Raw genomic sequence first — 26,755 nt, forward strand, 5'->3', positions numbered from 1 at the left:
TTACTTTGAAATCGGTCGCAGGGTGAGTTTCGGATGCATTGGGAAACTCATCGTAAAGTCGTAATTTGGACTTTTCCTAATACAATTTCAAATGCTTTGGTACAAGCAATCAATTGTTTAGCCATATATGTATCTATATAAATCTAAACCGCAGCTAATAATACGATATGTAGATGTAAAATGTCTTCAATATCTTCTCTACCATTTCACCTACAGTCATTGTCAACATCGCGGTTTCCCCTTTTTCGTTATGAATTACTGTTTGGGCGCCACGTGAACGCACCACTCAAGCCCGCCATCTGCTGGTAGGACTCGTGCTCATTCTTAGAGACTCTCGCGCTCTTCGGCGGCGCTCCGTTATCCCGGCCGGGCTGTCATCTCCTGACCGTGTTCAGCAGCCGCTCCCCGGGGCCTCGGCCATCCTCCTGAGCTGGATAAACGCGCAGGGGGCTTCCCGTTCTTGATAAACAACAGACTCCGCATTCACTGAGGATTTTCCCTTTCCTGTCAAAAGAGCCCACAAGGTTTGTTTGTATGCGCTCATTCATTACGTCCATCCCTCCCTGTGCGCCATCACCGCTTCTAATTTAGCAAGCTAACCGCTGCTGTGCATCTAAATTACAATGGAAAACAAAACACTTTTGGTCACCTTTTACGTGACGCTGCCTGTGTGGCAGCTTGTGCTTCTATAGCAAGCGCGTTGAATTAGTCCCGCTCTGCGTTTAAGCTCAGTTCGCCAGCTAAGCTGATGTTGTGCTAACGTTTGCTGTTCATGATTGGCGCGCCGTTCAGTTAGCATCAGCTAGCGGAGCAGGTGCTGCAGCCGGAGCCAGTCATTTAAAGAGGAGTTTGGGCATGTTCCGTGGCAGCCATGTTAGCTCTACAGCCCTGTCCCCTGACCTCTGTACCGCCTACATTTTTAAGGGCGAAGCTAAGGGGAAAAAAATGAATAAGAGCTTTTTGAAATGTGAAACTAGAGGCTCATGAGGGATGTTGTCGCAGTGCACTTGATCTATCACTGCTAAATAGGAGGAGTTGATTCTTCTAGTGAAATGTAATTTACTTTAATAGCATAAATGGTGATTTCTGTCTTGTGATCAAATTGCCAGAAATGACCAAGCTTATATTTTTCTTACCACACACATTAAAATGTAAGTGTTAACTTCTCCCTCACAACCCCAGCAGCACCTGAATTGTAAGGTTAAACTCAGTTGTAGACATGTCATGTGTAAGGGCAAGGCTGTCAGGTACAGTGAGTCAAGCAAAGAAAGGCTTTGTCTCATATGTGTACTTGTTCTCAACCTGCTTTTTTTTTTTCTTATTATTTTTCACATAAATGTTTTGTGTGTTTACATTTTCCAGCCACCTCTTCTTCTTGTAGATCTGGCCAAGATTTCTCAAATGAATTCTTTTGATCATCCTGCACTGTCATGTTAACAAATAGGACAACCGCACATTGTGTATTAAAGTTAATTAGGAAGGAGAGCTCACTGCTCTTCTGTTTGCACCCAGAGATGCTTTTCATTTCCTACTGCTCATAACAACGCCTAGCAGGTGTGGCCTGATCAATAGGAGGTCACTGAGGCTCTTGCTGTAGTAACAGACCTCTGAATTATGCCATTCTTCAGCAGTTTGCCCTCACGGTTTCTAGCGCATGTTATCAGGACACGCACACACACGCACACACAAGGATCACACCCATGTGCAGATACTAAAAGGCAACAAATTAGGATTTGTAAGGATGTAAACTGAAGAGGAGGCAGTGGGATTTCAAAGCGGTTAGACGTATGCTGCGGATTTAAAAGTACAGATGTTTTGCTATGTTTCCTTATGGAGCCTGGCTTTGTTTTTAATTAATAAATACCTCACAACAGAGAAAAGGTAGACTTAAAGTTATTTTTGAGGAAATATTTCTAAATATCTGAGGACAGGTCACAAAGTACACATAAAGTGTCAACAAACTTTGAACAGCCTTTCTCCAACCCTCACCCTCACATCTATCCATCACTTTACACATTTGTGTTCTCTATTTTTATCAGTGACCCCTCCCCCATTGTTCTCCATAAATAACATCTTCCACATGTACACCCGCCTCTTCCTTCAGTCCCCCTTACTCATCCTTCCACACCACACCCTCCTCACTCAAACCATCCTCCCCCATTATCTGACTGTAACCATCTGGCTATGACCTCTTCCACCTGTTCCCTTTCTTTCCACACCAAAGATGAAGTTGGACAGGGGTTGGATGTGGCGCTTGCTGCTCCTGTCCTCCCTGGTTGTGGCTGCAGTGGTGGCTCAGGAGATTCCGTCAGAGGCAGATGTCGAAAATATTGATGATGATATTGGCTTGGACAAGGAATTAAAGGTTCTTATGGCAGAAGAGGAAGAAGATGAGGAGGCAACGGTGATGGACCAAGAGCTGTTTGATGAGACAGATGACAAAGACTCAGCAAGTGGAAAGGGTGACAAGACTGAAATCGAGGCCAATGTGTCCTTCCAGGTCAGGAACACATCATTGGTCAAGCAAAAGTCATTAGTGAAATTAAAAGAAAAGATTTAGATATAAGTAGATAAAATTTGGGAGTTGGTGGGAAAGCTTTGTATATAAGAAAAATTGTGTATAAAAACCTGTTTCTTTTGTTCATCAGGTAACATACGTGACTCCTGTTCCCTCTGGAGATGTGTACTTTGCAGAGACATTTGATGATGGATCACTGGGCAGGTATTACCTGAGAAATTGACCGCCACACATTCTTATAAATACACCATAAATAATTGATGCATGCTGGGATACATGAGCCTCCGGCAGTATTGCTTAACCAAGATAAATTTACAGAATCAGTGGTAAAAGTGTGTTAACTGTTTCTTGTCTAGATGGTAACTGTCTTGACTGTCTTCACAGATGGCAGCTTTCAAAGACAGTTAAGGGGGACGCCGATGATGAGATTGCCAAATATGATGGTTTGTCGCTGTTTTCTCCCTCTACTAATATGGGTGTGAAATAAGATAAGATTGCATTGCAGCGATTAGGTCACTACACCTCAGCTAAATGACACTAAAAGTGCTAGCTATGTGTTCTTCTGTACAATAATACAACCAAGTAATTAGAGTGTATATTTGCAGGTGAAAAAATATTACCCTAAACCACAGTCGTCAAAGCTATGGCAATGAAAACAAAAATCTGGTTGTTGAATGTCTGACACGTCTCTGTAGGGAAGTGGGCTGTGGAGCAGCTGAAGGAGAACAAGGTTCCAGGAGACCTGGGTCTGGTGCTGAAGTCCCGGGCCAAACATCACGCAATTGCTGCATTGCTGGACAAACCCTTCATCTTCCAGGATGAGCCTCTGGTCATACAGTGAGTTCAAATTCATAATTCATAATTTTCATAATTACACACTCACTCTAGTCTGTTTTTCTCCTCATACATCCACTTATCGCTGCAAGTGGATTTGTCTTATCTATTTAAAATCTGCCATTTGTATTTTACTGGTACACTTAGAAACTGGCAACCCGGGACAAATAATTTTGTTGTCTTTGGGTTGCAGGTATGAGGTGAATTTTCAGGATGGTATCGACTGTGGTGGAGCTTACATCAAACTGCTTTCAGATACTGATGATCTCGATCTAGTAAGTATATGTTTTATTCAGCTTTACATGCCAAACTGGGTAGAATTTGTCCCAATTTTAATTCAGCAGTCTCAGATTTCTTCATGAAATTCAACTCCTAAATGTTCTGCAATTTAGGAACAATTCCAAGACCGCACACCCTACACCATCATGTTTGGACCTGACAAATGTGGTGAGGACTACAAACTGCACTTCATCTTCCGCCACCAAAATCCCCTGAACAAAGACATGGAAGAGAAGCATGCCAAAAGAGCTGATGTCGACCTCAAAAAGTTCTACACTGACAAGAAGACTCACCTTTACACATTGGGTAGGCAGCTTTTTATGTGTATATTAATGTTGGTGTTGTCGCTGCAAGGCAGGATGTGACTTAATGACTTGACTTAATTTAAAAATTTCATTTGACGCTTAAAAAAACTTTCATACACTTTTGCTACATTGCATGTGTGTTTTGTGATTCCATCTGTTTTCACATTTTGTCAAATGGCGCATTTTTTTCCTGTCGTCAGTCTTGAACCCAGACAACAGCTACGAAATGTTCATTGATCAGTCCAGTGTAAGTCGTGGGAACCTGCTGAATGATATGGTGCCTCCAGTCAACCCTCCCAGAGAGATGGATGACCCCCATGACTCCAAACCTGACGAGTGGGACGAAAGGGCCAAGATTCCTGACCCTGAAGCTGTCAAACCTGATGACTGGTGAGTATATCCTGCATGCTTGTAGACTGAACTTTTTTCTTTTTTTTTTCCCAGATGAACATGCTTTAATGTAAAGGCCTTAGTTATCTATGCAAACAATAAACGTTGATGTATGTGTGTGTCAGGGATGAGGATGCACCCGCCAAGATTGAGGACCCTGATGCTATAAAGCCTGAGGGCTGGCTGGATGATGAACTAGAGTTTGTTGCTGACCCTAATGCAGAGAAACCAGAAGACTGGTAATAGGCTCATCTACAATAGCTCCACAAAAATAAACTCATAACCTTCCTTTTAGTTAGGTTATTTATAGGAAGAAATGATTCTGCCTGACAGCTCTGTTTTCTGTGTCCTCTGTTCGCAGGGATGAGGAGATGGATGGAGAGTGGGAGCCACCGCAGGTTCCTAACCCAGCCTGTGAGACGGCCCCTGGCTGCGGGGAGTGGAAGCGCCCCATGATCAACAACCCTCAGTACAAGGGCAAGTGGAAAGCCCCACTGGTGGACAACCCCAACTATCAGGTGACTAGAAAAATTAAACATATGCTGTTAACTAATCAGTCTAGTCCCATCACATTCTGTCACTAGCTTTGGTATTTTTTAAAACATGATTGATTGTCTTAAGTACTCAGCAAAAACACAGTTTGTATGCTGTGTTAAGTTCACCATATACCAGGAGTGTAACGGTTTGCTAAAGTCACAGTTTGGTACAGAAAACGGGGGCAGGGGGGTTAATGTGATCTTGTTTTTAATTTATCATCATATTGAAAACAAAATTCTGAAAACATTAAACATAACACAATTCCCTGAATAATGGATGGCTCTTTTTAAATAAACACATACCCAGCTCGAGGTAGGAAAGTAAAAATAAGCAATAAAATAAAGTTAAATCAATTAAACTGCGGCACGTAGAAAATTCTGAGCATTTTCAACTTCACATTCAAACTGCTCAATTAAGTAAAAAAACCTTTGGCTTTATTATGCAAGTTGAAATAACTTGAAATCACACATGCATTCTTCAATATAGGAAACGCAGAAAATACAGGCCTCATGTTCCTCTGTGCTAACAATAGTTGCTAAAGTGTACTGCCCTACGGCTCCATGTGGCTCGTCTTAACTTAGGTTAGACTGGTTAGTTGGATTCATTAACTCAAATTTGTTTGGGTAGGTTAAGCTCAGTGAGGCTGCTCTGTGCTACATGCTAAACGAGGTTGGTAGGATGGCTTGACAACAACATACGGGCCTTTGCAATAGTGTTCTGTCACCCAGAGGAACCAACGAGTAGCAAGTAGTTCTGCAGGAATATTTTCAGTACGTTCGGTAGACGTGTAACTCGTTTTGTACCGGACAGTTCAGGAAGAATACACGTACCATTCCACCCCTAGTATATACACATGCTGTATATGTATATTTGGCCGCATTGTATATGTCATTGTGTTGTTTTCCACTCATTTTCTTTGGCTTCCTCCTAGGGGGTCTGGAAGCCTCGTAAAATCGATAACCCAGATTACTTCGAGGACTTGCAGCCATTCAGGATGACGCCATTCAAAGCTCTGGGCTTGGAGCTGTGGTCCATGACCTCGGATATCTACTTTGACAACTTCATTATCACCTCTCACAAGGAGGTGGCTGACCGTTGGGCCTCTGACAGCTGGGGACTAAAGAAACTTGTGGCCAGCGCTAATGAGGTCAGTATGATGATCATCACTGGATATAACAGGAATGCACATAGCGCATTTACACATACACACTGTGTGCATGTAATATACCAACTGGCTGCCTGATGGCACAAAAATGCTCACTGTCTTTGCTCTTTGGTCTTTTTTCTCTTCTCACTCCTCCACCCAACCAGCCTGGGATTTTTGCTCAACTGACAATGGCAGCAGAGGAACGTCCATGGCTCTGGGTGATCTACATACTTACAGTAGGCCTGCCTATAGGACTGGCTGTGCTCTTCTGCTGGCCAAAGGTACCATGAAACTGCTGTGTTGTTCATTGTATGTTTCTGATCATACACGTGTTACGTGCAGGTGTTCAACAGAAGTGCACCAAATCTCTGTTCCAGAAATCAGAGGATGATTATGTGTACAAGAAGGTGGAGGTGCCCCAGCCTGATGTAGAAGAGGAGGAAGAGGAGGAGGAGGAAGAAGAGGAGGCAGTGGCAGACGAGGAAGACAAAGCAGCCGAGTCTACACAAGCTGCAGCAGCTGCAGGTCAGACAGTCAGTTCTGCTGGTGTGCATTTTCTTCGACTTTTTTCTAGATTGTATTGCGTCCTCCTCACTGTCATCACCTTTATGCTCTTCTAAATTAACAGAAGAAGCTGATGAGGAGGAGGAGGAGGATGGTGTTGATGCAAAAGGGGACAATCTAGAGGGGGATGATGAAGAAGAGGAAGAGGCTGATGAAGAGGAAGATGAAGAAGGGGAAGAAGAAAGCAAAACTCCAGAGAGAACATTAGAATATGAGGTTAGTGTTACTTTGTTCTCACTTGCGCAGCAGCATGAGCTGATGGTGCTAAGAAATACTCTGAGGTTCCCTTGCACTCTGGAAGTTTATATCTGGACCTGTAACCTTATTGCACATTATCTAATATTCAGCTCAGGACAATATGTCATGTGTGATATGCTACTACAGAGGTGAATATACTAATTTATCAGCTAACCATATTCTAATGATGTGAAAGAAATAGAAAATATTTCTATACCAGTGTGTTAACCTTCACAGCATTAAGACAGCAGCTATTCATACTGACTCCATCTGCCGGAGTGGATCCATTTGTCCCAAAAGTGTGAATTGGCAGCCAAGCTTGTTTTAATACATGTCAGTGTGACATTTTTTTTCATGCTGATATCTGAGGTTCAGAGCTCAGGGCTAGAACATCATGTTTGTGTATTTAATTTTCCAAGGCTACAGAGGCAACAGCTTATCATTCTTCTTGGCATGATACCATTCTAGTGCAGGGTTCTTAAAAGTCCCATATTTTACACTTTACCAGTGTTTGATTTCAATCGTTGATATCAACAATTGGATGAACTTGTGGTTTCAGTATTGGAAGCTGTCTTGGCCTAGTTTTGTATGTGCTATTTGGGGGATTTTGCCTTAAGCTCTGACATAACACAACAGTGAGCCAATCAGAAGAGACTCTGTGCTCCTCTGTTTTCATAGCGATAAATAGAAATAGAGCAGATTTCAGGTAAAACAGCCAGATGGTGTTTCCAGGTGGATTGTGTCTGGGGCCTTACAGAGGTTGGTAACTGTTTTGTGACATCGCAAAGTTAAGGCACAGTTAGTCAAAATGGCCTATGTGCATTTTGTCCACAGATTTCATACTTTGGTCCTTTTAATCGTTAATATAGTGCCCGGGCTAATATTATAATCAAAAAGACAGGGGAGTCTCACACTCACAAAAAAGGACTTTTAAATATTTTCAGGATGTAATTTGTCTCTTTGGCCTTTCAAATGTCTCATTGTGTCTTACTCGATGTTAACAACACTCAGTTCCCTGTTTTTAAAATTTGAAGTAGCTCCAGTGGTCCAGTGTGATTATAACAAAGGGTTGCATTGCTCCTTGTGTGTAAAGTCAACTGAAAGGAGAAAAGTTCACATTACATAACTGACCTGTTTACTGCAATTATTATTATTTATTATTTATTATTCACACTCACACACATCAGTTCATATAGCAGCTGTCAACAGAAATACCAGGAAAAAAACAGACAGACAAGGTGGGGAACCCATGTGACAAATCACAGAGGGGCACGCTCAAATAATTTGCTAACAAATTTCTCCATAGAGGCACTTTAGTAATGATTCACGTATGTATATGAGCTTAGTCTGCAGTGATACCTCATGGGAGTGTCACATTAATGTTCTGAGTGATATTGTGTTTGGCCTGGTTGACTCTAGGAGTGCAGACACACAGTGCCCTCCCTTTGTTTAGACGCTTGTGTGTGTGTGTCCTTGTGTCTGGTGAGAACAGTCAGGGAGTCTGGCAGCTCCTTTTCCTCTTCAGTGATCATGAGCTTAACTAAACTCAACATTGTTAAAAAAAATTCCAGTGATTACAAATGGGGTGCACTCTACACGCTTTGTTTGTAGTCTGCTAAGTTTGAGTGATGTTTATGTCTCATCCATTAAACGTTTTCTATCTTTGTATCACCAAAATTCTGGGCCACAGCCAAAGGAGGGAGATGTCAATGAGGACAGCCACAAACAAGCCGTGAGAAAGAGGAGGGTACGGAAAGACTGAAGAGGTGATGTCCATGCCTGCTGTCTCCTCGCCTTCCCAGTAAAAACGAGGGGGAAGGGCCATATCTGCTGCTTCTGCCTCCTGAGCGGAGCAGCATGTAATTCCTCCCACCCACCTGGTAGCCTGCATTCCTGGTTGCCACATTCACATCTTCTCCCTCAGCCTGCGGTCTCCCGGTCTCCCAGTCCACATCCCGCCCCATCTAGCACCTCGTCTGTCGTCCTCCCGTCTGCTCGTTCAACTATCAGGTGAAATCCATGAAAGTTTGGTGCATTTAGCTGTTTTCCTTCCTCCCTCCAGAGCTTCCACGCTGCCATCATTCTTCTCCCCTACTATAAGCCATTGCTGTCAAAATGCCTATCAGCCTGAAAATCCCACACCTCTTCCACCTGTGCTCCTGCTCAACCCGTCTGAGTATACAACATCGTAGATCTCCACTGTCCCCTCAGAGCGATGGCAGCAGAGCCTCTGCACTGCTGTCTGTTCCATTTTGTACCATTATACAGCATATCATAGGGGCTACAGCTCAGAATTTAGACTTTATCGTTGTTCTTTGTCTCTAAGAACTTGTGCGGGGACAATGTTTGACAATGTCCCGCTTTGTCGGAAAACGTTGGGTTTTCGGGCCAGGAAGAGAGGACGGTGGGCTGTAAGAAAGGCTGTTTGAGATGATACTGCTGCGTCAGGGCATTTCAGCTTAGGTTTAAAAGATACCTCTTTAAAAATGGATGTTCCGTTTAGGTTTTAGCTAGTTTAGCATCAGTATCAGCTATTTTGTGTTTTTTACTAAGTTATGGTAATTTAAGAGTTAAGGATTAGCATTAACTCTATTTGTTTTGAGATTTGTTTTAAAGACAGTACAAATAAAGATTTGATAATGCAGTGTTATAAGTGATGTGACACAGGTTTCTTGAATATGATAAACCACTGATGAGCTTAGTGAGCTCAGGCTTGTATGAAAAAAAAAAAACAAACAAAACAAAAACATGACATTGTCAACGTGTGCAGCAAAAGATTTAACACCTTGGCCATCAGTCGTCAAAGACATTAAACCTGTGAAGACATCTCATCATCAGTACACAGCAGTGCTTTTCTGTAACATCTAGACAAGCTGGAGTTCTGATCTAGACTGTTGCCTGGGGAAGACATTAATTTATGTTTTATATTAGTGTCTCAAGCTTTTGTAGTTCATTCTCGCCATATGCTGGCAGATAATCCCTGTTTACATTTGTTTTGCAAATTGTACATTGCTCTTGAAATTAAAAATATTTAATAAAGAAAAATTTTGTCTGAAGCTTGATAAGATGTGCAAATCTTTTTCTGCTTTACAGGGTGAGCCACTTTTTCTCCAGTTATATGGGACAAAAGCAGCCAAGAATGAAGTGACTTTAGGTTTTTATTAAAACAAAAACATTTAAAGGCAAAGATGCAGGATGTCTACACACAAGATAGGATGGTAACAGGATGTGCGTAGGTAGCATGTCAGAAAATGAATGAAATACTACTGTACAACAGTTAAAAATATCAAAATAACTTCAATAGATTACAGCATATACAGAGTTTAAAGCCTCCTAACTACCAAACCAACCCTACCAACTACTTCAACCAGGACCAAAGTCAGTTGGCGTTTTCCAGCCTTCACTATACTGCACCGTTCAGATTTTAAAGGGAATTCAAATTTGTTTGGCTTACATTACTTTTCTTCTCCATCCACTTATCCCTAGTACTGCTTTTTTATGTAACGTAGCACAAGTCGACACCCTCTCCCGTCTGCAGTGAAGACGGTCAGACCTGTCCTCTGGCTGCCAGCATATTCCAGGCCCCGCTGATTGGATCAATAGCACTCAGGGGCTCTTTACTGTTTTGTTCTAGCAGCCTCTCCTTTTTTTTTCCTCCTTCTCATTTGCCTGTCTTTCCCATTAAGTCCACCCGTCACAGCTACAGTGTAAGGACACAATGTAATCTCCGGGATGACACTGTCTTTATGACCTGTCCACTTCCTGTCAGTCTTCTGTTACAGTTTATGACTTGATCAAATCAAAGGGCAAATTTAAATTTAAGTACGGAAGGGAAATCCTGTGTCTTTGTAATTCAAAACTCAACCACTGCAATAAAAACATCACTGGAGTTAGTTGAGACCTACAAAGAGTGAGTGTTAAGACAACATTTAGTTTCTCTGTGCTTTTATTTTGCTGCAGAGCTCCATGTGGTGCTATCTGTGATCCACATGTTAGGACGCTCTCAGCACCCTCCAGTTTGCATTTCATTTCATTGGATATGTAAACTGGTCAACGAAAGGAAAAACCATAAAAAGGTGTATGAATCAGACATGCTATCTAAGTTTATTTTCTCATTTTTACTAATACTGTCCAGTTTTCCAGCTTTTTAAGTAGAGGAAGTAGAGTATAGTCGTGCTTTGTACAGGCATCTGAGTGCGACCAAAACCTCAGATCCAGCTGACATAGAAAATGCCATTACAAAAATAAATAAACAAAGCAAATTGGTGCTGAAAATGAGGATCATGGTCAAAGAGTATTTGTAATATCTAGGGCTGAGACAGAAACACTGTCAGGGTTGGAAAAAGCCACAAAAGCCAATTTCATCCTCAAACAAAACAAAAACAAGCAGGCAAAACACGGATAAGAATTATTTTACAGATACTACTTGAACAGAGAGAAATGAGAAGAAACCTGAGGTACAAATGACCCTCAACCACTTCATAGACCCACACTGGCTGTGTGTGTGTATTTGTGATTACAGGATGAACTCTACCTCATGTACTGCGGAGAGGAAGCCTGCTGTTAAACAGACCTGGGCCAGAGTAACATGAAATGTATCTATTTCTGAGCTGGCTGGATGGGGGACAAAGTCAGGTTATGGTTTTTAGTTGTTAAATTGTTAGTTGACTCAGGAAAACTCGCAGGTCTGTGGAGAAAAACCCCTCTCCATATCTTCACAGTGGGTTTCCTCTCCCAGCTATTTACCTGGGACCTCTGGGGTTTTGTTTTATTTTTTCTCTTGTATTCTGAGAGGAGCTCACTTCCGTTTGCTTTTAGTGTCAGTGGTCTGGAACACACTGGAGGCCGACATCAGGTTCTCGATGTACTGACCAAGGACTTGGTTCTCTGACTTTAACTTCAGGTTTTCTTCTTTGACTGCATCCACCCGTGCTGAGAGGTCTGGAATAAAAATGTTGAGACAGAAAGTAATTAAAGGGATAAAAAAACTAAACAATAACAAATGTGTAACTGTATGTAGTAATCATAGGAAAACTGAATTTAGATATTGATATTTTTTCTGTCTGGGAAAAAAAAATAAATATTTGTGACTTTAAGCCATCATCAATGCTATCGACTGTTAGCTGTCATCCTAATGTGGGATAATTGTGGCGTTTAACATGAGCAGAAATGGAGTGAGTGCATCAGCATGGATCTGCAATGTAGCAACCGAAAGTGCAGCAGCACACAGATGGTGGGGGCAATCAAAACCAATATCCTCTGGTAAAGAGAACATCTGCTAAAGAACAAGCATGTACTGATAAGGAAGGTGGTTACATATAAGTTCTATATGCACATTCTATCATCCAGTTTATGCAAGTTACATCCAAGACTCTAAGAAGTGTCAAATGTGAAACAAATTAAAAAAATCCTGTTTGAAAATCAGAACGGGCGTCTTAACCAACCTTTTACTAAATGTGCGGGGAGTCTCTTCCCTCAGTGGGATGTGTGTACTTTACCTTCCAGTGTGTGCTGAAGCTCCAAAACCTGATTTATTAACCTGGTCTTCTCCTCCATTTCCACCTGGTTCTCCATGTCTCCTATGGTAGACACACGCAGTGATGACATGTAAGAGCAAGTACAGCAGATTTTCCCATGACGACTGAAAGTTGTGAAGGCAGACATACCGTCTATGTCGCAGTTCATGATGGAAAGCTTGTTCTCCTGTTTAGTATACAGGACTGCAAATTCACTGTCTACTAAAAAAAGAAGATGTATGTAAGGACATTAGGATTTCACCATGTTTGTCAGATGCAGTCTTATCATTTAAATCGCGGATGATGGCCAAAACAAAGGAAAGACACCATTTGTTGTTTGGTACACATTTTTTTCCACATTTAATATAAAAGTTCTCAAAGTTGTGTTTGTTTTGTGTAATCATTGTTTACAGAATCACCAAACTTTACGTGACAGTATTTCTTTCCTGGAGAAAGGTCCTAGAACCGATCTGGCCCATGTAGGTCCAAACTGTGCTGATTGTTGTTGTGTAGTGAATGGGCCAGACTCGGGCTAAGTCTCAGGGCAGATATATTGGAAGTAAAAAAATCTGACTTATTGTGTTGTTTGTCTGAACCTTGAATTTGATTTGATACACCAAATATTGTGTGTGTGTGTGTGTACACCGCGCCCAGGCTCAGCCGCACTGACATGGCTGTCCCGACCCAAACACTGAAACACGGACTGACAGCTCGGAGACTAACGACCCCTTCCTGCTGGTCCTTCAGCTCCCTGTTAGCGGCTGAGCTGCTACATCTGCTCGGATTCCTCGTTGGTCCAATCCGACATCCCTAAAACACTGAGAGCACCGCGGAAAATCGGCATATCGCTGCCATCCTAGCAGATACACTGTCAGATGTAACATAAAGCGGTGGGCCGATCGACCAGGAGGCTGACAGTCAACCACCGTCAATACAGACGGAGCGGAGGCGTCAGTCAATGGCTGTTAGCTCAGAGAGCTAGCTAGCATAACGGATCCGACGCCAAATGGGGACGTGGCTTTGTCGTGGCCAGCAACAGAAGCTAGATAGTGTCATTAGTGGCATACTTAGAAACGGCTTTCCGACAAATACACCGTGGACCGTGTCACCAGACATGGGCCGGACAGCAGCCGCTAACGGCTACAAGCTAACCGCTGCGGCTAGCTAGCGCTGGCGTCAGTCAGATGTGAGCGGAAGAGCTTCGGTACATTTTAATGATCGGAAACAAAAAAAAACAACAACAACAACAACCAAACCGGTCACAACTCACCGGGAGCGAGAAATCACCGTGTAAACACACCGGAGGCTCCGAGGGGCGATGCTAGCTCTGCTGCACCGTCAATACCGTCATCAATACCTCACTGTGTGAGTGAGCTACTGAGCACTATGGCCGACAGGGGGAGCAATGAATACACACACACACACACACACACACACACACTGCACTGCTGCACACTAGCAGATGCTCAGGCGTTCAGTCTTTCCCCGGTAGCTAATCACGGACATACACAAAGAGTCACTGCAGCAGTTGGCAATAAAAACCTACCTTTGTGTGTGTGTGTGTTTGCTTGAATGGAGTGTTTTCAGGCCGCTGGGAACATTAATATATACATCTGTGTGTGTGTGTGTCTGCTCGCTCTGAGGAGTCCATATGCTGCTGCTTGTTTGCCAAACCAAACCCTGGGGATACTGCTGCTTCAGCCAACCAACTGTGTGTCCAGTCTCTTCTGCCTCCACCATTTTCTCAGTGTATCTGCTTCCTAAAGCCTGCCACATATCACTGGTGAAAAGTGTCACAACTGTTAGGCACCCAACTGCTAACATTTCTAAACATGTGCTCTCAAAATTCTCTGTGACAGACAGTTTATGAAGGACGAAGCTGTGAGGAAACACTAGAAATTCAAGCTGTTGCTCAATCAACAGGTCAAGATGAAGATCTGCAGAGGACACGTTTTTAATGGCAAAGCTTAATAGACAGAAGCCCAGTTCAACCAGGGAACCTACACAGTACCAGGAATAACAATAACATTAAAATGTATAGAACTGCGGAAAAATGTATTTTACTGCTTTTGACATAAACTTTGTATTTCTTGGTTGAAAAAAGTGGCACTTCCCCCTGACTTTAACTGACGTAAAATGAAATGTATTTTAGCAGCTTGAAATGCATGGATATGCATTTAACCCCTACCCTATTATATTTACCATATTTATACAGTACAAAGAGCTTTTTCTTTTTACAATCAAAAGCACAAACTTTCTCCAAGATCTTTAAACTTTCTGCATATCCCTAAGTAAGTATTATCTCCAGTGGTTCTAACAGACGGCGGGGTCTGGAAAACACTAAAGAGTATATCTCAAAAATGTCTGGCCTCAGGTGGCTTCAACAGGTCATGGCTGGATCTGCAGCTAGTCTGCCAAAGGCCTCCAGAACTCAACCTTACAGATTACAGCTCTGTTGGTTTATGATCATTTGATATTGCTAATGCAAAGCCAGTATGTGCAAACTATGTAGCATACACAATTTATGCATTTATCTCTTCATCCGCATAAAGTTATCTATTTAATAGAAAATTACTTTGTTTGTGTGTGTGTGTGTGTGTGCGTGCAAATAACAAATGTCAACATGAAGGCACAAACAAGGCAATGAAAGTTTGCTAGGAGCGACATCTCATTCCTCCCAGCACAACACACCCACATCAGATCTCTGGTTTTACCAGCTGTTTGTCTGTCTCATTGCCCTTTGTTCTCTCACATATTTATACCCGCCGCTCTAACTGTCGCTCACAACATAGAAAATACATTTCTGATGAAATGCTGATTTTTGACAGTTTAGAGACCAACAGGCACTTGGCAATTATCTGTCTTGCACAGTATTTATAATGTATACAATGATACACAGTATCTGGTAGGAATGTTTAAAGAGCTGCTATAACATCCTGACTGGTACAACCTGGTTGGATGAACCTGCAGCCAAATACCAAGGAACTACCACTTTTTGTGTTCTCTTGAAAAGGTTAAGCAGAGAAAACGTGAGTGTGGAAACCTGAGAATGGTCCATGGAGGTTTTTACCTGTGTCGTCTGCCAGAGAGATGTTAGTGAATGTCCCATCTTCCCCGTCCACCTCGGTGTCCATGGTGGAGGGTCTTCTCGCTCCTGTTCGCTGTGTTTATCTCGGTCACTGGCTGCTGATCTTCTCTTTCTTGGATTAAACTCTTTCTTAGCCCCTCCGCCTCCTTGTACACCTGTTGCCTGGATCATTCACACCGTCACGGTTACCTGAACCCACCTGACCGACGGCTCCGGTTACAGTGGTCGTTAAGACAACGGGTCGCCATGGCGACTACTGGGCCGCAAAGTTCAAAGTTCAAGCTCCAGTACGGTCAAGTGAAAGGAAGACAAACACACACACACACACACACACGGAGCTGTGTGAAGTGAAGTCACGTCAGTGTTTGAACCAGACGGTTGAACAACCTCAACTGTCTGGAGGGGACATGACTGATGAACCGGTTCGACCGGACCAGCGGCAGGAGCGATAGGCGCGGCAGGAGCGGCAGGAGCGGCAGGAGCGACAGGAGCGACAGGAGCGACAGGAGCGACAGGAGCGGCAGGAGCGGCAGGAGCGGCAGGAGCGACAGGTGCTACAGGAGTGGCAGGAGCGACAGGTGCTACAGGAGAGACAGGAGCGGCAGGTGCTGCAGGTGCGGCAGGAGAGACAGGAGCGGCAGGAGCGGCAGGTGCGGCAGGACAGACAGGAGCGGCAGCAGCATCCCGCTCTCTGGTGGTCAGTGCTCAGCACTGCAGGTGATGTCTGGGTACAGTCCAGGGCAGCCGACAGTGACACTGCACTTTACACACACAGGAACCTATTCAACGATCACAAAATAGATAGTTAACCAAAAGCTGTGTTTGTGCTACTTCCATTTGGCTGTATAGAGCTGCTGTTTGTGAGAAATACACAACAACAACAACAGCAGCAGCAGAAGCAAATAACAGGAAATAGAGAAGAAATGGGCCTGACCATAAGAATCACATAAATAGAGCATGGAAGTTCAATTTTCTTGCAGCAACAGCTGCAAGAGTACCAAGGTAGGTAGGTAGATAGATAGATTTGCCTCCCCATTGCCTCTGTTATTTATTGGTGTTTTGTCTGTTAGTCATCTGCCATAGCTTGATTAGTTAACAAATCACAATTTTAATCATTGTGGGAAATGAAGGAATTACCATTCGAGCGTTTGACCCTCTAGTTTGACCCCTTATGATTAGTTCCTTAGAGGGCCTTCCTGGTGAGAGTCACAATAATAAATATGTGGTTAAGGTTATAGAATGATCATGGTCACTGTTAAAAGCAACAGCTATTGTCAGTTTCAAGTGGAAAACAAGCAACAGCAGTTTCCTGTCTTTGAGTCAAATGTGTTGTGTTCCCATCCATCCAACACAAAAGAAGAAAACTGTTGCCTGAGGAATGTATGCTGATAAGGACTCAAAGTTTTTTTCACTGTTATGGCAGAAATAACACAAATAAGTAAAGCATGTGGAGGCAGACAAGTGAAATGAGTTCTTTTAGCCCAGCCATCGCTCACACACATCGGGATCTGGTTTTGTTGCCTGAAAGACATTTGTTTTAGTTTGTGTGTGTAGTTGTACATGTATATTTGCTGATATTTCTTGTCCATTTAATCTTGCATCCATCAAATCTAATTTTGTGTATACAGAACCAAATAGTAACACTTTACATAGAGAGCAAACGCTTTAAAGATTCCAATATATACGGGATGACAATCACAGGTAAAGGGTGGCTGTCAACACACAACAGTGTGCTGGAAATCCAAAACACAGCCTTCATGCTGCAGCCACATGGACTCCCTCCAAGCTCTGCTGCTGATCTCAGGTCAGTTATTATTGTCAGTGAACTTCACAGGCTGGAAAACACCACAGTCAGCTCGAAGCAGCATGTGACACTACAGTGAATTGCTTGTTAAACACTCAAAGGGTCAATTTTGATAGGCTGGGAGAGGATGGTGCTGTTTCAGTGCTGAGTGAAGTTTGGTGTTTTTTTATTCATTCATACGTACGTGTGTGTGTGTGTGTGTGTGTGTGTGTGTGTGTGTGTGTGTGTGTGTGTGTGTGTCTTTGGGGGTGTGTGATGGTGGTTCATGGCCCATGTTACCACAGCTTGCTTTTTGGTGGAAATTAATTTGCAGTGACACAGTATGTCTGACCTTTTATCTGGTCTCTGTGCATGTGTATGTTTGTAGGCTGGTTTCCTTTCATGTCTAGGTGTGGATCCCAACCTGTGGACGCCCTGGGTAGATACGAGTTCTTTACAGCTTGGCATTGTCTGTGTGTTTGTGTATTTTCTATTTACTTTTCTCTCTACTTATATATTCAAAGCAGAAAACATTTATTTGGTTTAAATGCAACCAGTTTCTCGATCCGTGTGTGTGCGTGTGCATGTGTGTGTTATTGCTGTGCAGCGACACTCAGAAAGCAGAGCAAGATTAGTAGCCGGATTAGCAGCATCCACAGAGAGGGGAAGTACTGGTGTGACTGCTCTCTTTTTCCCCTGTGATAGTCCTCAGACCAGATGCCCACTTTGGCACCAACCTTCTGCCAGTGTTATGCTGGGCATGAGACACACACACACACTCACATATGCATGTGCATCCACAATGATGGAGGAGAGGCTGTAAAAGAGCACTCTTCCATCTGCCCATCTCCCGGCTACTCTGGTGCTGAGCACATCAGCTTGTTTGTGTCTCCCTATGGCGTCCTTAGCTTTGTGTGAGCATGTCCCCGCATCACTGCAAAAACCTAATTAAATTGCCTTTGTTGGTATTCTGGAATTCCGGGACTGAGTTCAAAACTATCATATTCTACATTTCTACCTCCTTGTGAATGTCTACACGTTTATATTAATGTTTGTTTTTTTGCAGAAATAAGTAAAATGGAGGCAACAAAAGAAATGTAATGAATAACTGTTGATGAATTCCGGTGAGATGAATGACAAACAAAGAGTAAGTAAGAGTAAGAGTAAGAGAGTAAGAGATGAAATCCTGTGATTTTATGTTGACATTATTTTCACTGGAAGTATCACAACAAGAGCTGGATGATATGAAGTAAAAAAAATGAGGGCCCAGAGAAGGACACAAAAACTAGTTTACATGGTTTCTACTAATGCTAACTGGAGTCAGAAGCCACATTTGAACTGTGAATCAAAACTGACCAAAAGTGTTTCTTGACAAAAAAAAACGCACAAACAGGATGGAGCCAGGACTGGAACAGGCAGACATGAGACAAGGAACCAAAAGCACAGGGAGAGTGAGCTTGTTCTGAAGTTTCCAATCAATCGCAAGAAAACAAACAGACATATCCACAGAGGCATCACCATTACTCAGCCAGACGGAATTATCTGGTGAAGCGTGACTGTGGAACAAAGGCTGAAATACAGCTGGGACGATGGGATGGTGGATATCAGGTGTGCTGGCAGCAGCAGTCAGGAGGAAGAGTGGATGGGAACCAGGGCGGAGCTGGAGGGAATACCACACCCCAAGACACATAACCAGAGAGAGCGAGAGATACAGACAAGGCAGGAAACACAGTGCTTGATGGTTGAAATTGTTTGGTTAGCGATCATCAATTGCACACATGAACTATATATATAGTGGAGATCAGTTCTGGGATTACGAAGTGCAGACAATACTGAAGAGTCTTAAAGAAAAGCCAGATGTGAAAATGTCCTTACTTCTCACTTGATTTATTGGCTCGGTAAACATTTCCTATATGACTTTATGGTCCCAGTCTGGAGTTTCTGGCTTTCTTCAATAGAGCATGATGAAGGTATAATAATACACAATAAACATCTCACAATACAGTACTGCTAAATGGATGGAGAATGTACACGCACACATACACACTCACATATATATGTTTGTGTATATAATTACTAGGATTCTATGCCATAATAAATTATTATTAATGTCCCTCTATTTGATGATTCGGTGACTTAAAAACCGTAGCTTGCATTAATGTTTAGTTATCATCGTCAGTAATATTTTTGTGGGCAGTTATGTTTGCTGTGTCTTTGAAACCAAATACTGAAGGTAAAAAAAGTTTTGTTTGAAAATACTTAACCGTTCTCTATGAAACAGGCCTCTCATCTTCCTTATCTTCTCAGCAGCTTTTTCCTCTGCCATCTTCTTTCAACAGCACTACAGGATGACAGGTCTAAAGACACAATAGCAGCCCCATGAGGCCATAATCATAAATACACACCAGAAAACATGGACTGATGAAAAACAAGGAGACAACCAAGTCGTACCAAGAAAAAAGAAAAAAAAAGTTTATCCTGAAGGAGTTTTGTTTCTATTCTCAGCTATCTGTTTATCTGCTCTCCTCTCAGTGTTCCTCTGTGTTCACAGTATCATTGTTGTTCATCTTTTCCTGTTTTTGAGGCATGGTACCTGAAACCGATGGTTCTTAAAGGTTAGAATCAGTCTGGGCTCCATCCCTCCTCCTCTCTGAAACATTTTGTCAAAGTTCAGATTCCTGTCCTCCTCCTCCTAGTTTCTCTGAGCTGCCTCCTGCTGCAGTCTTACCTCCAGTACTTCAGCCGTGCTCCTCCACTGTAGCTCCTTGTCTTAGCGTGAGCAGACCAGGCAGTCTGTGCAGGCTTTGCTGCTTCATCTGTCTGTCTGAGCTCCTTTTTGAGCTGGTTCTCCACCATCCTCACTTCATTTTAAAGCAGATAAACTTGATCTCTTTGAGCCTTGCTGTGCTCTGGTAGAGACTTTATTCCTGCATCTGTAGTGTAGAGGGTGACTCTGAGGTCCAGGTCAGCCACATGCTGGTCACTGTAGTTGGCCTGGACGGCTGTGGACCACAAAGCACAGACTAACAACAATTCACTGACGATGAAAAGCTCTCCACCAACAGAGAGAATATGAACAAATAACAGAGACAATGAGCAGGCCATGTCCATCTATCTATCCATCCATCTAGCTAGCTATCTATCAGTGAAAGTCCGCTCCAGGGTTTGCAGGCAGCCATGAAAGGCTACAGTTTTAGTTTATGATCTCCACCATACATGCTCCCTCTCCCCCCTCTCCCTCACTCTATTCTCCTGTCTCAGTGTCTCCCACTCACACATTACTCCAGGGGGAGCACACGCACACACACACACACACACACACACACACACACTTACGGACACACTGGAGTGAGTGAAGAGGTTGCCTGCACTCTGAGCTGCCATTTCTCCTGTATCTGCCAGAAACCTCAGGACTCCATGGAGCCGTGGACACATCAGCGGTCACACACTTCAGTTGCTCCAGTGTCAACAAACACAAAAACACATGAAGAACAATCCCTCCAATACATTACTCTGTTGATAATCGCACAATAATGTTGAAGAAACTATTAAGAAAAAACTGAAAATCCACAAATGACAAGTTGTGGCCCAAAAGTATTGCAATGTTTAAGTACAAAGTAACATTAAAGCAGAATAAAATGGTTAGTCAGGGCAGTAATTTATCGCACACAAGACAGGTGCGTCATTTTTGTATAGGCTGCATCCCGGTTATTATAGTGCTGTGAAAATTAATTATAATTAAAGATATGCTGTTTGCATGTAATGCAAAATTTTTTGCTTGCATACAATAGATTATCAGTATATACATCTAATAATTATCACTTCTAATAAACCAATGAATTGAAGCCACTGAAACATTTCTTCCCTGAAAGCAAAGGACACATGTTTTGACTGCTGGAAATGCCACAGCATTTGACCTGTAGTTAACTTTGCACTGCCTGCATAGTGTAACATTTCTTTAAGCCATATGGAAAAAATCACCTAAATCCCATCTTCATCAACATTTTTTTAGTGAAAGAGAAACATTACCAAAATTCCAGCAGAAATCGCATTTCCTAAGATGGTTTGAGATGACATACACTCTTTTTTGTAATTGCTCTTCCCTGGATTGTAAAGTGTTGCCTGCACAGTTTGAATAAAATATGGACATTTTTCCAAATACTACATGAAGCCAAAGTTGGTACTGTCAAACTGTCTTGATTTTTGTGCTTCCTCCAAAATGTAACATGAGCATAATAATCTAAGGCAGTATGTGGCTAATGACCTTAACATTGACTGTGAAGTGTACAGTGCAGTACTGATTGAGACAGACAGTTTCGACATATCCAACTGAACTCTGTCATAAACTGAAGAGAACGACATCAGTTTTTACAGCTTAGGACAGGGGCAGTTTTTCAGAGGACAGAAGGGACAAAATACAGATTGCAGGAAGAGACAAAGTTAGAGACATAGAATATTGTAATGTACATGCATTGGGGGGGAGTGCTCAGTGCAGCCCCAGCAGTGTAGGTCTATAGCAGCATAACAAAAATAAAAACTGCAATGAAACTGTAGGCTTTGTCATAACAGAAGGTTTTAAGCCTGATCTTGAAAGCTGCAACAGAGTCCGCCACGCAGAGCAATACTGGGAGCCGCTTCCTTAGAAGAAGAGCCTGAAAGCTGAAAGATCTGCATCCCAATTCTTGCAAATGCATAATATTGTGTGTTGCCAGAAATATTTAATGAAAATGTCAAAATAATTCATGAATTAAAGTTATTATGAAAAGTATGCACACTACTATATATCCACACACAGTCATTTATGAGTGTTTGCTGCAACAGTTTGACTTTGCTTCATGTTGCCAGTGATTAAAACTGCAGCACTTTTCCAGCCACTGCCCCTGTAGTACAACTCATGTTACTTTGAAACGTCAATCATCAAACGATCATGTTTGCAAATATGAGTTAATTATTCAAAGGATTCTTCAGGAATGTAGTTGGGAAATTTGCAAGAGGCAGATAAAAGGCTTCATGCTGTTAGAGCTTCAGTGTAGTTGCCTTTGTTTAAGGGGGCGGGTGGTTTAAAGGAGCTATTTGTACATTCTGCAACACCAGCTGTTCACTTACCAGTCTAGAGTTAAGAAATCATCATCAACCTTCAGTCCTTCTCTCACATGGAGCTGAAAAAAGCAACACCATTGTTAAATAATCACACTTGATCTTTTCCTGAAGTGCTCATGCTAACCAGCTGCCGTGAGATAGTGATTCACTGTGGCCTCCAGTCGGCCCTGAAGACGATGCTGCAGCTCCAGACAGAGCTGTTAGTGTCACTGAAGCTCCCAGAAAGGGATCTTTATGTCCAATAAAGAACTATGGTCAACGGTAAAGAAAAGAAACATTGGAACACTGTGCACAGCTGGTGACAGCTCCCAGTGAGTGGACAGGTGAGCACAACTTTTCTATTAGACTACAGAGACACACATTGCACTGGCCCTTTGTGAAAAGTGGCTTTAGTACAAATAAAGGCAGAAATTTGCTGTTGCTGACAGAATTTCTATTCCAGTGATTTAATGGAAGTCTTATTTAAGCTGTAGGTTTATTCTATGTCTGACTTCTGCACATCAAGATTGTATAGATCCAGCAGACCAAGTCCATATACAATATTCATTCATTCATCTTCAATCATTAATCTGTCTCCAGGTCTCGGAGTGCTGGAGCCAATCCCATCTCACGCTGGGTGAGGGCGGGGTCACCCTGGACAGGTCGCCAGTCCATCACAGGGCCAACACAGAGAGACAGACAGAGACCAACAACCACTCACACTCACACTCAGACCTACAGACAATTTAGAGTCACCAGTCAACCCAAACATGATGTGTTTGGACAGTGGAAGGAAACCGGAGGAGACCCACACAAGAGAACATGCGCAATAATTGGTGCATAATATTGCAATCACTTGGAGGCTACATGATGAGGTAGGATTGAGCAGGGGGGTAAAGAGGTGAAATGCTGCTATCTGAAGTAAGCAGCATAATCTTACACATCATCAAATAAGGTTACATGCTCAAGTCATCTACCAGAAATGTTGTTTGCACGTATTTGATTTGCCACTACAGTAAGCTTGGATTGGCTCCAGTCACCCCGCAATCCTGCATGGATAAGCTATAGAGACACTGGATGGATGCACCTTACTATGTCGTTGTTGCTCTGAGTGTTGTTTTTCCAGAGCCTCTGCATGAACAATCACATTTTAAATCATCCACCGTCAGGCTTTAGTCCTGAAATGTTGAGCTATCGAAGCCCTGAATACTCCCTCAGTATCTTTGTTGAAAATCCTCCCTGTCTGGTGAATGCCTTTGAAACTCCCTTGTTTTATCAATTGTTTTGTGTTATAGATTTGCAGTGTCCAACCCGCCCAGAAGAGAAATCACCCTGTTGACTTCACCAAAGGTCATTTTCTCTCAAAAACAAACTGATCCCAATTGCTGAATTGAAGTTCCTGTAAGCAGTGGGTCACCTCAATAAATTCCTCCAAAAGAAAATTTTCTGTCAGTATTTGGTTTATGGGAGCCGGCGGTGGGGGGACAAATCAACTAAGACAAAGTAAATCCTGTAAGATCAACAACACAGCTGTGTACAAAATAACCAACATTTCTGTCCACTGCAACATCAGCTCTCATGTAATGTGACTTGGGTGATTTTCATATTTTCACTTTGAAGGAGGGAGGTGGAGGGTCCCCTTTCAGATCAAACCACTTTTTAATAACACTTTGGCTCAGTGAGCTCTCTCAGAAGCCAGCGGCGAACTTAATAAGACAAGTTTGATGAAGTAAAAACAAGGCTGTTTATCACATTACGTGAAATGGTGGCATTTAGAAAGTACAAAGGCTTTTCTGCATGGCACAAAAACAGCAGAATCCTTTAGGCCTCCCTGTGAGTCGGGGCCTGGGGTTTAATCCACCCCCATCCCCACCACCATTAACTGTGTGGTGTAAAGTGACTTCAACCAAATCTCTTCATCTCTCAGTGCGACTGAATCAATACTCATCTGTGTATAAACTTATCTGAAAGTATGAGCATCCTGTTCACTGAGCAAATACATAATTACCTTAATTTCCGGACTATAGAGCGCACCTGAATATAAGCAGCACCCGTTAAATTTAAAGAGAAAAACTGTTTTGTACATTTATAGGCCACATTTGTTTATACGCTGCAGTCATCGGAAATATGTCGGGAAATGGCATCTGGCAGGAATTATGTCACACAGAAAGATTTCACCTTTTTGCCAGATCGATCGACTTGAACTTGAAATCTGCATCATATGCATTGCTTTGTGTGTTTTCCATGATAAGGGTGTGTGCATGAAGCACAAAATAAATGACTGATCTGAAGAATTTAGTGTGGGTGTGTTTAATTTAATTGTATTTCACTGGTCCACTGTGACCTGTCGGGTAATTTCATTGGTCTGATGTGAATGTTTTGGCGGCATGAAGCTCATTCCCTGTAAAAATCCATAAATTAGCCGCATAGCTGTTTAAGCCGCAGGGTTCAAAGCGTGTGAACAAAAGTAGCGACTTATAATCTGGATAATATAATAATATATAATATAATCTGTAATATTAATGTCTACAATATAAGCATCAAAACATTAACATACATATTCTTATTGGCTACACGTGTATCAACTAAAATTTTTTATTAATGTTATATTCATGCAAACAGTCATGGTCAAAAGTATTGGCATGTATGAATTTAAGGCTAACAGGTGTTTGGATGAGGATTGTGATTATGATGTTGTGTGTGTGTAGGAGAGCGCTCCACCTATCATTAAAAAATTCTCATACCATGATGGCTGTTCACTTCAGCCCACCTGCTCACTGAAGTGCTGTAGTGTATGAATTCATTCCAATGGAAACGCAAATTAAACGTCCATCCAATAGCTACATAGCTAACGTTAACGTTCATGCTAACATCAGATATCTCTCCTCACCAGTCATAACAGCATTGGTCATGTTCTGCTGTGACCATGTGAATTATGAATGAAAGACCAGAAGACTCTTAGTTATGAGTCATGAACAAATCACTAATTTCTACACTGAGCCTATGCAGCGGCCATGAGACAAGTGAATGAAATGAATGGGCAGAATCCAAAACATTAATAAAGCAATGGAAAGATGAAATAATATTGATGTTTTTATTTTTACTTTTATATTTCAGACATTTCTCATAAACCACAGACAAGTTAACCGCTCATTTCACCAACATCTGCCTCGACTGGTTGAGTGGAAAGAGAGAGGGAAGGGGGAGGGAGGGAGGGAGAGGGAGAAAGAAGAAGAACTCTTTGTAAAATTATTTAAAGAGACCCAACAGATCCTCCGATGAGCAAGCACTTGGCGACAGTGGCAAGGAAAAACTTCCTTTAAGAGGCAGAAACCTCGGGCAGAACCAGGCTCAGGGGGGGGGGGCGGTCATCTGCCTCGACCGGTTGGGTTGAGAGAGAGAGAGAGAGAGTGAGAGTGAAAGAGAGAGAGAGGTAGGGAAAGAGAGATAGTAAATGGGTGGGATGTTGGGTAGTTGAGTTGGACTGCTACTGTCTTGGTTTAAAGATGGAAATCAATCTCTTCTGCACTCTGCGGAAGAACTTGTTTAGCCTCGGAAATGCAAGGCACCGGCGACGTTCTGTCTTGATGGAATCAGCGTCAACAATTTGGATGACAGCTGTGGCTTTGTTGTTTGACAGGACAGAGGCTGTGGCTTCATCAGTTGGTGCAAAGTCAGCTGATGGGCTGTCATTGTCTCTGGAAACTGGCACATGGTGGTTGTCTGGATGGTCGTTGTTGTGTAGAACAGAGCTGTCCGGCTGTTCGTTGGCTGGAGTGGTTGTGTCTCTGGCCCCATCGGGACAGCTGCTTTCTGCTGAGGGTCCAGGGGAGGAACGTGGATGTTGATGGTAGGAGTGACTGCTGGAAGGCTCCCAGGATGTCTTTGTATCAGCACGGTGGTTCAAATGATCACAGTAACGTCTCACAGGTTGCCGTCGGCGGCGCAGATGTTTCCTCACTCTGGGTCTGTATTTTGAGACCCTGGTGACAGACTCGTCACTGAAAGAGTCGATGTCAGCGTCGTATCCGCAAGAGTGACATTTATTACTGTGAGTTTTAGGGAACCTGCAACAGTTACCGTTCCTGGCTGTGTCACTCCCACTTTGACGGTCTTTACTTTCTGCAGCAAAATCCTGTGCGTCTGCATCATAACCGGAAGAAGGTGCTGAATCTTTTCCATGGTCAGTGATGAGAGCAGCGTTTGAATTGTCTTCATTAGTGTTGTCATTATCTGATCCCTCTGAAGTTTCCAGTGGAGAAACAGCCATCAGCTGAATGGCAGTATCTGAATAGGAGCTGGCTGCTGTTTTCAGGTGATCCATTGTTATGAAACCGTGTTTTACAGCTTCCCTGGGAGTGATTCTCAGGTCATGATCTGGATCCAGGCAACTTCTCAGAAGGTCTAAAAATGCCATCCTGTCCTCATATTCAAGATGGTCTTCTGTTGGTGTGTGCTTCATCACTGCATCCTTTAAA

General features: G+C 42.7%; 2 protein-coding genes across 6 annotated transcripts; one reads left to right on the forward strand and one right to left on the reverse strand.

Annotated features, from left to right (window-relative positions):
* Positions 1-360: 360 nt before the first annotated feature.
* Positions 361-9,873, forward strand: clgn (calmegin). Its single transcript, XM_029500104.1, has 15 exons — positions 361-524; positions 2,225-2,500; positions 2,649-2,722; positions 2,903-2,961; positions 3,214-3,355; positions 3,546-3,627; positions 3,745-3,937; positions 4,137-4,326; positions 4,452-4,565; positions 4,688-4,844; positions 5,795-6,010; positions 6,175-6,291; positions 6,388-6,535; positions 6,639-6,790; positions 8,502-9,873. The coding sequence occupies exons 2-15, from the start codon at positions 2,225-2,227 to the stop codon at positions 8,571-8,573; spliced, it is 1,992 nt and encodes a 663-aa protein (XP_029355964.1). The 5' UTR covers positions 361-524; the 3' UTR covers positions 8,574-9,873.
* A 78-nt stretch (positions 9,874-9,951) lies between these two features.
* On the reverse strand, positions 9,952-15,785 carry scoca (short coiled-coil protein a). Of its 5 annotated transcripts, none has more exons than XM_029500134.1 (4): positions 15,398-15,785; positions 12,478-12,546; positions 12,310-12,390; positions 9,952-11,752 (listed from the first exon to the last, which is right to left on the reverse strand). In XM_029500134.1, the coding sequence occupies exons 1-4, from the start codon at positions 15,459-15,461 to the stop codon at positions 11,610-11,612; spliced, it is 357 nt and encodes a 118-aa protein (XP_029355994.1). In that variant the 5' UTR covers positions 15,462-15,785; the 3' UTR covers positions 9,952-11,609. The 5 variants fall into 5 exon arrangements, with proteins under 5 accessions (XP_029355994.1, XP_029355986.1, XP_029356011.1 ...); XM_029500126.1 differs by having other exon boundaries at positions 12,478-12,549; XM_029500151.1 differs by lacking the exon at positions 15,398-15,785 and adding an exon at positions 13,598-14,180 and having other exon boundaries at positions 12,478-12,549.
* Between the last annotated feature and the right edge of the window lie 10,970 nt (positions 15,786-26,755).

The sequence above is a fragment of the Echeneis naucrates genome, chromosome 1 (assembly GCF_900963305.1).
Source record: "Echeneis naucrates chromosome 1, fEcheNa1.1, whole genome shotgun sequence".
NCBI classification, from domain to species: domain Eukaryota; kingdom Metazoa; phylum Chordata; class Actinopteri; order Carangiformes; family Echeneidae; genus Echeneis; species Echeneis naucrates.

What these genes read in the sequence shown, in the direction of transcription:
- scoca (XM_029500126.1), bottom strand. Translation starts at nt 15,461, where the DNA reads ATGGACACCGAGGTGGACGGGGAAGATGGGACATTCACTAACATCTCT. An exon ending in CATGAACTGCGACATAGACG is followed by an intron (nt 12,391 to 12,477) that starts GTATGTCTGCCT and finishes TGTCTACCATAG; the next exon opens with GAGACATGGAGAACCAGGTG. An exon ending in GCTTCAGCACACACTGGAAG is followed by an intron (nt 11,753 to 12,309) that starts GTAAAGTACACA and finishes TTTTTATTCCAG; the next exon opens with ACCTCTCAGCACGGGTGGAT.
- clgn (XM_029500104.1), top strand. Translation starts at nt 2,225, where the DNA reads ATGAAGTTGGACAGGGGTTGGATGTGGCGCTTGCTGCTCCTGTCCTCC. An exon ending in TGAGATTGCCAAATATGATG is followed by an intron (nt 2,962 to 3,213) that starts GTTTGTCGCTGT and finishes ACGTCTCTGTAG; the next exon opens with GGAAGTGGGCTGTGGAGCAG. An exon ending in GACTCACCTTTACACATTGG is followed by an intron (nt 3,938 to 4,136) that starts GTAGGCAGCTTT and finishes TCCTGTCGTCAG; the next exon opens with TCTTGAACCCAGACAACAGC.